The 14,828-nt window shown below is 43.2% G+C and overlaps 1 protein-coding gene across 1 annotated transcript in view; it reads right to left on the bottom strand.

The window, feature by feature from the left end:
- The window catches only part of CA13 (carbonic anhydrase 13), a 32,901-nt gene extending 30,497 nt beyond the window's left edge, over window positions 1-2,404 (bottom strand). Inside the window, exon 1 of the mRNA XM_004588090.4 lies at window positions 2,279-2,404. Within this exon, the coding sequence (XP_004588147.2) occupies window positions 2,279-2,315 (37 nt within the window). The 5' untranslated portion in view covers window positions 2,316-2,404. The remainder of the gene's footprint in view (window positions 1-2,278) is intronic.
- Window positions 2,405-14,828: the final 12,424 nt, after the last annotated feature.

The following is a 14,828-nucleotide window of genomic DNA, read 5'->3' as shown; positions in this document are numbered from 1 at the left end:
ACTCCTGGCTTAAAAATATGACAATAAAAGGCATGCTTCCATATTCATTAAACATTTTCATTCACATTTTTGGATTCACTCGCTGTCTCTCAAAAAATTTCTGTTCCGTTGCCACCAAGTAAGAGTAAATCTAATAAGATATAGACTTCAAACACGCAACGCACGTATCACAACATGCTGTTGACATTCTTGAAATTCAAAGCTTCTTCCTTTCTGATTCTTTTATATTCCTATGTCCAGTCCTATACAGCTGTTTTCAGAATGTCAAACCAAAATAAAGCAAAAAAAAGAAAAAATTACTGATTCTTTGCACCAAATATCCAATACTGTCTAGTCAGTTTATACAAACTCATATTGTTTTCAGTGATGTGACATTCCCCACACACATCAGTAAAATGATAAAGATTACTGGAAGAAGTGTGAGTTATTTGTGAAGATGGGGTTCCTTCCAGGCCTCCACTGTTGTATTTATAAGTAAAACTATTCTCAGTTTATTTTTCCTTTGATCTGTTAAATTACTGGGTTTGCCAGCAACTAAACAAGAAAACTGCAACAAAACTTGCCTATTCAGAATACACTACATTTCCAATAAGATTTTGCCAAACTTAACCCTACTTACTTCAAGGGGTGGTGCTCGGCAAGCTACTGCATCTAAAGAAAGAATGGCCCTACAGTTTCTAGCTGAAATATACATGTACTCCTTATTAATGGTTTAAGATGGATATTTTTAATTTCTCAAAATGAGCTTCATGGAAGCCAACATTTCCTAGTCTTATTAATGAACAATCATTACCCACTGAAATATTCATCTTTTTACTGAGGTTTGTTTTCCAAAACACAAATTAGACATTACCAAATGTGAACTAGTTCCATGGCTCAGTGGCTAAATCCTCTCCTTGTATGCTCAGGCTGCCATGTGGGTGCCAGTTCCACCTCGCATCCAGCTCCCTGCTAGTGGCCTAGTATTGCAGTGGAGAGTAGCCTGCAGCCATGGACTCTGCGGCTGCATGGGAGGCCTGGAGGAAGCTCCTGGCTTTTGTCTTTGGATCAGCTCAGCTCCAGCCAGCCATGGTGGCCACTTGGGGAGTGAACCAGTAGATAAAGGGTCTTTCTGCATTTCCCTCTCTGTAAAGCTGCCTTTCCCATAAAAATAAAGACATCAGCAAAATGTAAGATGATAAATTGTGGCTCTAGTCAAAAAGAAATCCACCTAAATAACAATTTTCAGTGCTAAGCACTAATTTCATGTACTGTCATTGTTAAATTCACAAGTTCTCAATCAGAACTTCAACATACTACTAGAAATAAAAATTTTTTGTGGACACAAACCTCACTTAAAATTTGTACAGTCCTTTTCAATAAGACATTTGCTAATCAAGGGGACATAGAGGGAACTATTATTATTTCTAGCCTTTATTTTGATGGGCATAAGACTTGGTGTCATTTTGAAACTGTTTTGAGTAATTACAGTTTGAGATCATCAGATTAACAGAAAAACAAGAACAATGGTTTGCTTTTGATGATTTGGGGTAATCAAGATACATATCTTACTGCCACCTCTATCAGTAATCCTATTTTTATCAGTGTGCTAATATTTCAGTAATACTTTGCTGATTCGCAGTCACTGGGAGCATGCGTGTGGAGAGGAAGAAATCAGGAGAAGTAACATAAAATTAAACTTCTTTTCCCGGACTGAAGCTGAAGTGTTCCAGCCACCAACAGAAGCAGTCAACTGCAATAGCTGTGCCCACGCTTTACAGTTAATGCGTAAGGAATTGTCAGTATTTTGGTTGCTAAGAAGGCAAACAAACCTTAAGTGGCAACACGCAAGTTGCTAACATTTCTTCAATACAGTTTTGAACACTGTCCCTCCTCAGTGAATAGTGAGTTATTCAAAGACTGAACGGGAACTCGTCCTCATTTCATTAAAGTGTGTCATCAGACTTCTCATCTCCAAGCTTTTAACAGAGCTGATTACTTGGGACAGTCCGTGGCTGGGGAGACCCGGGGGGCTGGGCACTCACCAGCAAGTCGCCCCCTACTATCAACCAACATCCGCAGAAGACTCCCCCCTTTATATAAGCGACTGGAGCTGCCCTCCGCTTCCTGCCTTGGGCTTGGGGAGCGCTGGCTCAGTTGAAAGGGGAACCAAAAAGTTTCTCCGAAGTGGGACCAGCAACGCGCGATCCGAGAACGCAGGGTCCGTGGAGCCAGCCCCTCGCCGGCCCCTGCACAAAGACCCCTTCCGACCCGAGCCGAGACAGAGACAGACACTCACCGTTGTGCTCGAGGTAGCCCCAGCTGATCCTCGACATGGTCCCCCCGGGTACTGGGCTCTGGAAGATGTGGCAAGGCAAGGACAGGCTGGGAGGGAGTGGAGTGTGCGGGCGGCCGCCAGGCTGGGGCGGGGACTGAGGGACACGGGCAGCTGCAGCAGGAGCCCTGGCACCAGGGGCCAGGGCGCTCCCGACCTCGGGCCCCAGAGGGCAGTGGCGTGCCGGCAGGGGCAATGGCGAAGTCCGCCCTGGTGGGCTGTCACCAGGGAGAGGCAGGCTGTCCAGGAACTAAGCAAGTTACCCAGTCCTGGGACTGTCCCATTGGGAGGAGACAGGGATGCTGGTAGAGAAGTGATGGTAAGGAAGGTGACAGGTGTAACACAAAACTAATCACAACGGATAATCACCACCACCTAAAAATAACTTCACTACTTAGTGAAGGCTTACCAGGCCAGGGGTTTAGCCAAGACAATCACCCACATGTTCTCCTGAAGATCATTTCAGTATTCCCTTGAGGAAAGGGTTGTGAGTCCCAGGAAACAAGGAAATGAGGCTTCGGAGACAGTAGGTAAGCCCCAGTCCTCACAACCCCGTTCTATAGCTCATGCTGTCCTGCTAGCTTCCCCAGGTCATAGGAACTGGATGTCACTCCTAGAAGGAAACAAGGGCCTCCGAGGCCCCGTGTGTCCTGCTCCTTAGACAGGTGCGTGAGGGAAGCAAGTGCGGTTGTTGCAGCTTCCTTTCACCATGTGTGCTGCCTTTCTGATCAAAGCAGCCAGGTAAGTTTTCAGGCCATATTTTCTTGGATGCCAGGCAGGCTTACTACCCTCCACCCCAGTTGCAGGCATGACCTGCGCCTTGAGTTTCTGACCTGGAATAGCGGGCCTTTAGGTTCCCGGCGAATAACAGAAACTATGCCCTCCCCCTTTCCCACTGCCGTTGCTGTTCAGGCTGCCTGTAGGTTGGAGGCTGGCTGGAAAGTTGGAAAGCTGAGTGGTAAAGTATTACATATGGGCCAACTAAAGCAAAGAGATTCTTAATGGGCATGGGCCTTTGTTCAAAGATGGGAAGAGTGACTGTGTTTTGTCTAACTCCCCCCTCCCCTTTTTTTTCCCCTTGCCTTCCACGCAATTCTTGCAATATCCTACAGGGACTCCTGATACTCATTGCAGTGAATAAGGAATACTGAAAACAATGCATTTGGGGCCTGGCACAGTAGCCTAGCGGCTGAAGTCCTCACCTTGAACATGCCAGGATCCCATGTGGATGCCGGTTCTAATCCCGGCAGCTCCACTTCCCTGCTTGTGGCCTGGGAAAGCAGCTGAGGATGGCCCAAAGCCTTGGGACGCTATACCTGTGTGGGAGACCTGGAAGAGGCTACTGGATCCTGGCTTAGGATCAGTGCAGCTCTGGTTGTTGCAGCCGCTTGGGAACTGATTCAGCAGATGGAAGATTTTTCTTTCCGTCTCTCCTCCTCTCTGTATATCTAACTTCCCAATACAAATAAATCTTTAAAAAATGAAAGAAAATATCACCAAGAGACCACTATACAAAGACACTGTACAGTTTTAAAACAAACCCTATAGAATCTTACACTTTAATTGTAGAGCCCGGCACAAGCTGGCTAAGTCCTCACCTTGCAAATGCCAGCATCCATGTAGGTGCTGGTTCGTGTCCTGACTGTTCCACTTCCCCTCCAGCTCCTTGCCTGCTGCCTGGGAAAGCAGTCAAGGACAGCACAAAGCCTTGGGACCCTGCACCTGCATGCAAGATCTGAAAGAGGCTCCTGGCTTTGGACCAGCTCAGCTCCAGCCACTGGGGCCACTTGGGAATATGCTCTCTGTCTCTCGCTGTCACTGTGGAACTGCCTTTCCAATAAAAATAAACAAAATTTTTTTTAAAAAAGGAGTGAGTTATGTATGGGGTGAGGAGGGTATAAATGCTTTATAGACAAGGAAAAAAGGCTATTCTGAAACTAATTCATCATCATCTTCATATTCTTTTTCCTTGTTCTTTTCACTCTTTTCCCTTAGCTATATCTGCAGCAATGTCCCTTGGAAATGTTTCCTTCCGCCTCTCAGCCTTCTTTCCATAAGGTGGTTTGTCACCTACAGCAGCATGACCCCAAATCTCTCTCGGCTTCCTTGCAGCATCGCAAATGGACAGGTCATCTGCTTTGGTTTGGGGGCGACACTCACACCACCACAAGAAATAGGCCAAAGGAGATTTCTGGGGGTATGTTGGGATTCTTGAAATTCTTCTATTTTTAAAGATTTATCTTCATTTTATTTGAAAGACAGAGTTATAGAGAGAAGAGAAACAGGTCTTTCCATCTGCTGCTTCACTATCCACACTCCCCCAAATGGCTAAATGGCTGGAGTTGGGCAGAATCAAAGCCAGGAGCCAGGAGCTTCTTCAGGGCCTCCCATGTGGGTGGAGAGGTCCAAAGACCTGGACCATCCTCCGCTGCTTTCCCAGTCCGAAAGCAGGGGCATGGATCAAAATTGAAGCAGCCAGGACTTTAACCAGCACCATGTGGGATGCAGACAGCACCACAGGCAGAGGTTTAGCCTGACTCACTGTGGCTCTGGCCACAATCTTCACCTTCTTTTCTTTTACCCCTTTAGGTGGGGGTACAGATTTTCATTTCTCTTTCATAGCAAGCCTTGTCCACCTTTATCTTGCCTTCAGAATGTCCCTTCTGTTTAGCAGATAAGGTCATGCACCTCTGTGAGCTCTCAGAAAACCCAAGAAGCTGACTGAAGCATCCGGGTGCTGCTGGTTGTGCTCCTTCTGACACGTTCAGTGCTAATCAGGACACCTGCCTTCTCGGCTTCCCAGGATCTGCTCCGCCCATGTTGAGTTATTTTTCCTCGGTGGGACCCTACGGAGCTCAGAGCACTGCAATGACTCTTAGTGCATCTGTCTGAACTTGAACATTAATTTACATTTTCAAAAGTCTGAGTCAAACAACACAAACATCGAATTCAAACAAGCATTGGAATGAACTGTATGTTGAATTGATAACAAAACCATATCGAAAAATTAAATAGAATTTGAAAGTAGCTCTCTGTACTCCTTTAATAAAGTATAATATATTAAGAAGAAGAAGGAAATACTGAATTTTACTGATAGATGTGGTAATTGTAGGAATGTTGGGGTGATTTTGAAACTAATTTTATGTATGATGTTAGAGTAAATAAATGCGTAATTGGATGATCTCAAGAATCATGATGCTGACTGTGTTTTAAACAAAAATATGAAATGACAGAAGCTAAGCAGAAACCCTGTGATCCTGAGTTTAAATATTCCAGTCTACTGAATGATTGTAAAAGCTATTAACACCCCAGTAATAACGAAGCTAATTTTTAAAAAATGGCAACTCCTAATTTGCGCAGTTATTTCAAGACCCTATACCTAACTCTGAATTTGTAATTTTGTTGTCCTGCTTTTCTAAAAATGTTCCAAAATGGCCCTAGCTTCAAGGCTCATAGATCTGAATCTACCTTTTGCTATGATACATGTAGCACTGAGACCCTGGATTCAAAATATCATCCTTCATTAGAAGGAATCGGAGTTCCTTAGAAAAATCACTAGTTCTAGGTGTAATCCAGGAAAAGGTGAAGATAATCCTAGCAAATATGTTTGTATTCTAGAAAGCAGTAAGTGTTTTCAGAAACTAATGGGCTTGGGCCCGGCGGCGTGGTCTAGCGGCTAAAGTCCTCGCCTTGAAAGCCCCGGGATCCCATATGGGCGCCGGTTCTAATCCCGGCAGCTCCACTTCCCATCCAGCTCCCTGCTTGTGGCCTGGGAAAGCAGTTGAGGACGGCCCAATGCTTTGGGACACTGCACCCGCGTGGGAGACCCAGAAGAGGTTCCAGGTTCCCGGCATTGGATTGGCGCGCACCGGCCCGTTGCGACTCACTTGGGGAGTGAAACATCGGACGGAAGATCTTCCTCTCTGTCTCTCCTCCTCTGTGTATATCTGGCTGTAATAAAATGAATAAATCTTTCAAAAAAAAAAAAAAGAAAAAAAGAAACTAATGGGCTTGCGTAACTAACACACACACACACACACACACACACAAATATGAGGTTGTTTGAAGGAGATCCCACTACCAAATTTGGGACAATCTGAGTGTCAAAAATAAGTAAAAGGTAATAGCTTATAAATACTCTCATTCGAAAAACTATTCTTGAATCCATCTTATGGCTCACAAAGAGATCCACACCATAGAAGTGAATTCGAGACAGAAAGAGACACAGAGATCTCCATATCAGCCATCCACTAAATACAGAGGAAACGACAGAATTTTAAAGGAGCCATTTTGCAAAGATAATGTATTGTCTTATTCAGGTAGGATCCACTCATGAGAGCTAAGATTACTCAGTTAAAGATTATTGAGGTAAAGATTATTGACTAATACAATATTCACACAGTCTAGGATTCATACAGATAAAGGATATATTAAATTCAAACACAATATGTAGATTTAAGTTAGATCCAAGGTTAGAGAAGAAATCCCTTAAAGATGTTTTGAAGACAATTTGGGGGAAATCTAAACATGTTCATCAAATATATAATATAGTCAACTGATGTTAACTTTCTTGGATGTGCTTTGTGGTAGGACTGTGTTGGGATATGAATATCAAACCTGTAGAGCTGAAATACCAGGTCTGAAATTGAGTTTCAAATAATTTGACAATAGTTAGCGAATCTGATGGATCTCACAATTTTTCTGTAAGGCTTGATTTTTTTTTTTTTTTAAGAATTGGAGGAGGTTATGGGCCCGGCGGCGTGGCCTAGCGGCTAAAGTCCTCGCCTTGAACGCCCCGGGATCCCATATGGGCGCTGGTTCTAATCCCGGCAGCTCCACTTCCCATCCAGCTCCCTGCTTGTGGCCTGGGAAAGCAGTTGAGGACGGCCCAATGCTTTGGGACACTGCACCCACATGGGAGACCTGGAAGAGGTTCCTGGTTCCCGGCTTCGGATTGGTGCAGCACCGGCCGTTGCGGCTCACTTGGGGAGTGAAACATCAGACGGAAGATCTTCCTCTCTATCTCTCCTCCTCTCTGTATATCTGACTTTGTAATAAAATAAGTAAATCTTAAAAAAAAAAAAGAATTGGAGGAGGTTTAAATAAAAACCTTCTGTTTCTTCAAATGAAACGATTCATTAACTTTCCTTTTTGTCCCTCAAAGATCCATTTAATTTACTTTCTTGAATGGCAAAATGTAAAAGAAGAACAGACAAAGAATATTTGATCAGCTGGTTCACTCATCTCTACACTTTCGAGGCAGATAAATGAAATGTAAGCCCTTTGCAACAAAACCTGTTGAAGTCCCCCCACTCCTCTGCAGTGAATCAGAACTGTGTGTCACAACGAGAGTGATGTTGTAAATTACAAACCTAGCCATTAGGTATTTAACTAAAACAGTAGAGTACTAAGGAAAAATCGATCTCTGGGTTAGTATTGTTTTGTTTGGGAAAGTAGGTAGACTCATTTCCCGAGTGAACTGAAGTAGCCATCAGCTTCTGATTGTTATCAAGCAGCAAGCAAAGCTGAGGAAATCTGTCAGTTATTTAGAGAGGCGAGTTACATGCTCAAGGACACAGACCCAATCTGAAGAGTCCCAAGTCCAAGTGCTCCGCAATCTGTGCTGTTTCTTTCATTTATTAATCTTGTAATTTGTGCAGCTGGGACTTATTAACCACAGGTGTAACTTATGTTTGATTATCTCACGGAGAGTGTTGATTTTATGGTGTTGATATTGTATGAGGCTTTCATTTTTTTTAAATTCCCCATTCCTAAGGTTGTACAAAGGTTAGCATTGCATGATACAGTCGCTCAAGGAGGAATTTTGGAGTCAAGAGCTTTACAGGACTTGCCCATGTGACTCAGATGTCATGCCAAAAAAAGCATTCTCAGACCAAAATTGAAAGGGTAACTCCGATGAGATCACTTCTGGAGACACTTTCTAGAGTATAGCTTTCAGAAACTATGGCTAAAGATTTCTCTAGTCCTATATTGTCAGACAAGAACACATAACAAAAGCCCTATGTTTTGCATTTGTGGATTTTTGTTTTATCCACATCCTATTTTGCAATGTTTAATATCTCATTGGAGCATATTATAGATGTAGCCAAATCAGAAAGGGATATGAGGAGAGAGCTAAGATTATCAGCACAGATCAGTTCTAAAAGTCTGTATTATTCAGTCAACAACCAACTGCTGTCACCTCTTTGATAACAGTTGCTTCCTTGGGATGAATACGTAAAGTCTATTGCTGCCAATTCTGAAATACAGGGACATAGAGAAATCAGGAGTTCTGTAAGTGTTCCGTTATCAGCTCTCATTAGGTTCACTTACTCTTGTCTGTCTTCTAGAAGGTAACCTGTTTTTTCAAGACCAGTGCCCATGTCTTTCTAAACACCAAGGAAGGTGGGTTTTACAGTCATTCCAGCAAGTTCCTAATCTGGATCTTTCCTTTCATCACTGAAGAAGTCTTGCTTTAGTATTCCACATGTTTGGAAAAACCTCCTACTGCCAACAAGCTCACACCATTACATCTTTAACTTGCATTGCCATTCAATTTCCCCTTCTCCCTCATTGCCATCAACATACCCACACCGTATGAAATCTTTTCTTCTTTTGTAAGAAAATACATCTCTGAATATATATCTCCCTTTTGCTTCTGGACTCCTTGGGTTCTTCTCTAATTCTATTATTGAGATATGTGTGTGCAGATAGATATGTAGGTACTTAGATTCATATAAACATCGACATATATAAACACATACACAGACACAGAGAAAGAGAGAAAGGTCTTCCATCTTCTGAATCACTCCTCAAAGCTCCACAACAGTTGGGGCGGAACCAGACTGAAGCCAAGTGTTTCTTCGACATGTCTCATGTGGATGCAGTGGCCCAAGGACTTAGGACATCTTCTGTTTCTTTTAATGGCACATAAGCAGAGAGCTGCATTGGCATTGGACTAGCCAGGAAGTGCACTAGCAGGTGCTCTATGGGATGCTGGCACTGCAGAGGGCAAGCTAACCCCCTCTGTCACAGCAGGGACCCCAGCCTTTCCCTATTTGACTGAATGGAGGACCATCCACCTTAGAGAAGGCAATCGGCTTTGGCTTTACTCATCTGCTGATTTATATGTTAATCTCATCCAAAAATAAAGCCTCGGATAGTCTTCTAGAATGTCTAAACAAATTTCTAGGCACCTTATGGCTCCAGTCATATTGACACACAAAAATAAACCATCAAACCAACCTTCCAATTTAGGGAAGGTCAGGACTTTCCACCAGAAGGTGGATTCCTTCTCTCTGTCTCTCTCTCTCCCTCCCTCACTCTTCTCTCTTTCTCTCATTCTCTCTTTCTTTGTCCTCTCTTTTTGTCTATGTTCACTGGTTTTGATGGAATAATTCATTCATCTTTGATAGCTATTCCCACACTACCAGAAAGAAACACAAAGTGAATTAAGTCAGGAATGTGAGCCATCTGTGTAACTTTGAATTTGTCATTAGTTACATTTTTGAAAGCAAGGAGTAGTTCAGTCTTGATGATATATATTATTACTTAGCTCGATATACTCAAATATTTCAAGATGGATATACAAATATGGGATGTGTTGATTATTCATTTATTTTCTTTTAGCTTTAAATTTGCCCCCTATTACCTGCTCTGGGATTATAAAGCTTTGACACATTCTTCTCAGAGCAGGTGCTGTTTCCTAGGACTCTTCTGACATGAACTTAGTGCACTCTAGGCCATGCTTCTCCAGCCAGGCATGGGTTCTCAGCGCCCTGAGGGCCCTTGCAGCCTTGCGGCTGCATGGCAGTCCTAGCCCAGCTAACATCCTGCATTGGTGTTTCCTGCTTGCCTGGCAACTGTGGACCAACTCCGGTCTGGGAAATCCCAGGAACTTTATCCTCCATTGAGCTGCAACAATACTTCTCCTCCAACGGTCTGCACCCAAATCTTGCAAAAGAGGCTGAATTTTAAGTTCATCTTTCTTCAGAAATCCCCATAGCCTCAGGATATCCCTTGGAGTTTTACTTTCACCTTATTGCAGCTAGTAGTTTGTTTGTTACAATATACTTTCTCTGTTCAATTCACTGCATGATTTCTGTCTCCTGTTTAGGACTTGACTGAAATAATCATATCGTTTACACTCATTTAGGCTTGTAAAGCTTCCTAGTCTAGTGTGAATTTACTCTAGCAACACATCTTAATTCAACACAGTCACTTTGACAAATGCTCAATAGTCACATGAGGCTTACAGCTACTATACTGCTTGGCAAAGAGTCGGGTTCACTAACATGTATCCAGCTGCATAAGGTACCCAAATGACACGGAAAGTTTCCTCTTTCTCAACTTCATTCTCAACTATTTTCTATCTCACTACCCAGCATCATACCCTGCCCACATGTACCAGGCAGAAACTACAAAATCATATTGATTACTAATTTTTTCTTTTTCTTCTAACCACTACATTTTGTTTATTTTAGCTCCTAGGCAATCAATTGGTTTCCTAGGCAAACGATCAGGTTACACTCCTGTATAACTTTACACATAAACTTTAATAAATGCATAAATGTAATGGGCCCAGCACGGTAGCCTAGTGGCTAAAGTCCTTGCCTTGCACATGCTGGGACCCCATATGGGCACTAGCTCCAATCCCAGCTGCTCCATTTGCCATCCAGCTCCTTGCTTGTGACCTGGGAAAGCAGTCATGGATGGTCCAAAGCTTTGGGACTCTGCATCTGCAATGGAAGACCCGGAAGAAACTCTTAGCTCCTGTCTTCGGATCGGTTCAGCTCCGGCCATTGTGGCCACTTGGGGAGTTTATCAGTAGACTGAAGATCTTTTCTGTATCTCCTTCTGTCTGTATATCTTCCTTTCCAATAAAAACAAATGAATCTTTTAAAAATTGTATAAATTTAAAAATCTTTATAGTGTCTCTTCCTGATAAGCTATTTTCAGTCTCTTAAAAAATTATTAATAATCTGTAATTAGAAAATGATGAAATAGGTATGTTCAGAAACTATTGTCAAACACAAAAACTCTGTCATCTTTTGGAAAGAATTTGGTGATTGAAATCAAGAAATTTAAATATTTAAGGTGAAATGGCCTGTGCTAGTAGGGAATGCAACACCCGACCAGCACTCCTCCCACTGGTTTAGGTGAGGGACGAGAGTGTGATGGGCAGAGCCGGGGAGAGATGCGATACTCATTGGTTCCAATAGAGGTCGGGGCTCAGAAGAGAACCAACCCAGGGGTTAAAACCATCAGCTGATCGGAGTGATGGACGGTGGCGAGCACTGTGCTTACTAGTAGTACATGTAGGAGCCTGGACTGGGAATGCCTCAAAGTTTTTTTTTAGGGGGATTCCCCTGAACAAAATGGAGGAATCAAAGCATTAACCAAGAAAAGATGGAAAATGGAGTAGATCAATCAACCACCTCAGCTTTATGCTTCCAGCGGAAAACTGGACAAGGGGAAACCCTAAGATGGACTATGTCAATCAGTGGACTCTGCACCAGCCTCATCATACCTGGACTGTTGCTGATGATATGTTGGAGCTTCTAATTGATCGAGGTGACGCTCTGCTGGCTCTGCCTACAAACCTGAGAGGGCCTCCCTAAGAGGCCATTGAACTTGAACTGGACAAGTGGGATGCTGGACTCTGTATGGTGTAAACTTTTAATTAGGGAATCTCAACGGAACTTGAGCTGTGGTTATGCATCAAGGCGAAGGAATTCATGATGGGGGAAGGGTTTGGGGTGAAGGGGGGGGAATCCCAGTACCTATGAAATTGTGTCATGTAATGCAATGTAATTAATGAATAAATGAATATTTTAAAAGAAATTTAAATATTCATAACCTTAGATCTTGTTCTTACACATACTATGCAAAAAAAGTTTAGAAACTATAAATAATGTTTAAATTGTTATTTATTTTCATGTTTTTTACTTGAAATATAGAGAGACAGAGACAGAATCTTCCTCCCATTGCATCACTCCACAAGTGACCAAGCACGCCAAGGCGGGCCAGGACACACTGAGGAGCCAAGGTCTCCATCTCGGACCTCACACGGACGGCAGGGACCAGCTGCCTGGGCCATCACCTGCTGCTCCCAGGGTACACATTAGCACACAGCTGGATCGGAAGCAGAACTGACACTAAAATTCAGATACTCCAATAGGAGATTAGCCACTCCAAGTTGCAACTTAACTGCTATGCCAAACACTCAACTCTGTTTTGAGCAGTCATACATCAAGATGCTCATTAGAGTATATTTATAACATAAAAACTTACAATCAACAGATATGCTACTGATAAAAAGAAAATTGGCGATAGGCACCATAGCCTAGCAGGTTAAATCTGTGCCTTCAGTGTTTGCATCCCATATGGGCACCAGTTTCAGTCTGGGATGCTCCACTTCCAATCCAGCTCCCTGCTCACAGCATAGGAAAGCAGTAGAGGAAGGCCTAATGTGGGGGAGACCTACACCACTCACATGGGAATCCTGGAAGAACTCCTGGCTCCTAGCTTCAAATGGGCCCAGCTTTAGCCACTGGGGACATTCAAGGAGTGAATCAGCAGATAGAAGATCTCTCTATTTCTCTCTCTCTCTCTCTGTGTAACTCTGCCCTTCAAATAAAACAAATAAATATTTAATTAAAAATAAGAAAATTGAAACAGTCTATATCAGCATAATGTTTTTAAAACCATTACACATGGGCCCAGTGCAGCGGCCAGCGGCTAAAGTCCTCGCCTTGAACACGCCTGGGATCCCATATGAACCCTGGTTCTAATCCCGGCAGCTCCACTTCCCATCCAGCTCCCTGCTTGTGGCCTGGGAAAGCAGAGGAGGATGGCCCAAAGTCTTGGGACCATGCACCTGTATGGGAGACCTGGAGGAAATTTCTGGCTCCTGGCTTTGGATTGATGCAGCACTGGCCATTGTGGTCACTTGGGGAGTGAAACATCAGATGGAAGGTCTTCCTCTCTGTCTCTCCTCCTCTCTGTATACCTGACTTTGCAATAAAAATAAAATAAATCTTAAAAAAATTATGTGTTTTCAAACTGTACCTAACCTTATATATTTGTGTGTATAGAATATAAAATTGTATTTAAAGAAAAACTTCAATTTATAATAAGCAACATAGTTTGCATGCCCAGAAAAATATGTTATAAAGAAATATTAAAAATGCTTTATAATAGAACCGACTTATATTTACTTAAATATCTTGCTTGAGTGGGAGCCCTTGGGCACATAAGTGATGCCACAGGTTGAGATGCCAGCATCCCATATCCGAGAGCCTGTTTTCAGTCTTGACTTCTCTGCTTCTTATCCAGTGTTCTGCTAAGGCGCACCTTGGTGGAACAGACAATAGCTCAAGTTCCTGAACCTGTTCCCGAGAGGAGACACCCAGAGGGAGTTCTGAGCCCAGACTTTGACCTAGCCCAGGCCAGACCTGGTGCAGACATTTGGGGAGTGAGCCAGCAGATATAAACTATCTCTGAGTCCAACTCCACCTTTCATTTTAAGAAAAATAAAAAAGAAAGAAAGAAAAAAGTTTGATGGTAAAATATTCATTGAGTTCTTATATGCTACCCAATGTTTTAGGCATAGAGCAATGCCACTGACCAGCCTCCCAGGTCATTTTCTTGTGATCCTCACCTCCTGGTGCTCAACTCCTGTGTGGTTCCTTCCTCACTGAACCAGGCCTAGCGGGCGATCGATAAATTGCAATGGAAATGATGCTGTGTGCCTTCCAAGGCTAGGTCACGGAAAGCACTGACTCAGTCTGAGGGAAACCGCTGCTGTGTCCAAGGGGCGTGAAAATAAACCTGGGCAGAAGGCCAAGTATGGAGCTCATGGGGCTTAGAGCCATAGGCAGCCTCAGCTTGCAGCCATCCGCCTGAGCTCCTTTGGGGAGATCCAAAGACCTGCCTTTCACTGCACTGGTTCCAAGGTGGTTTTTCACATGTATTATCTGGTTCTCTAGTGCAGTTTATTTATTCCTTCTGGTCAAGAGGAATTTTCAACTCAACAAATGTTGCAAAGATAAATAATAATAATAAAAGAAATCACATTAAAAAAAAAAAAAAGACCTGCCTTTTACGGTATACAATCGAGGAGATGGAGATGAAAGAAAGAGAGAAAGAAAGAAAGGAGAGAGAGAAAGAAAGAAAGAGAAAGAAAGGGAAAGAGAAAACAGAAAGAAAAAGAGAAAGAAAGAAAGAAAGAAAGAAAGAAAGAAAGAAAGAAAGAAAGAAAGAAAGAAAGGAAGAAAGAAAAAAGGAAAAAAAAGAGAAGAACTACTGGGCCCGGTGTGGTAGCCTAGTGGCTAAGTCCTTGCCTTGAACACACCAGAATCCCATATGGTTGCCAGTTCCTACCCTGGCTGCTCCACTTCCCATCCAGCTCCCTGCTTGTGGCCTGGGAAAGCAGTAGAGGACGGCCCAAAGCCTTGGGACCCTGCACCCATGTGGGAGACTCAGAAGAAGCTCCTGGCTTCAGATTGATAGC

The sequence above is a fragment of the Ochotona princeps genome, chromosome 9, assembly GCF_030435755.1.
Source record: "Ochotona princeps isolate mOchPri1 chromosome 9, mOchPri1.hap1, whole genome shotgun sequence".
In the NCBI taxonomy this organism is placed as follows: domain Eukaryota; kingdom Metazoa; phylum Chordata; class Mammalia; order Lagomorpha; family Ochotonidae; genus Ochotona; species Ochotona princeps.
Note: the sequence above shows the minus strand (reverse complement) of the source record. Positions and strands in the feature narration are given on the sequence as shown.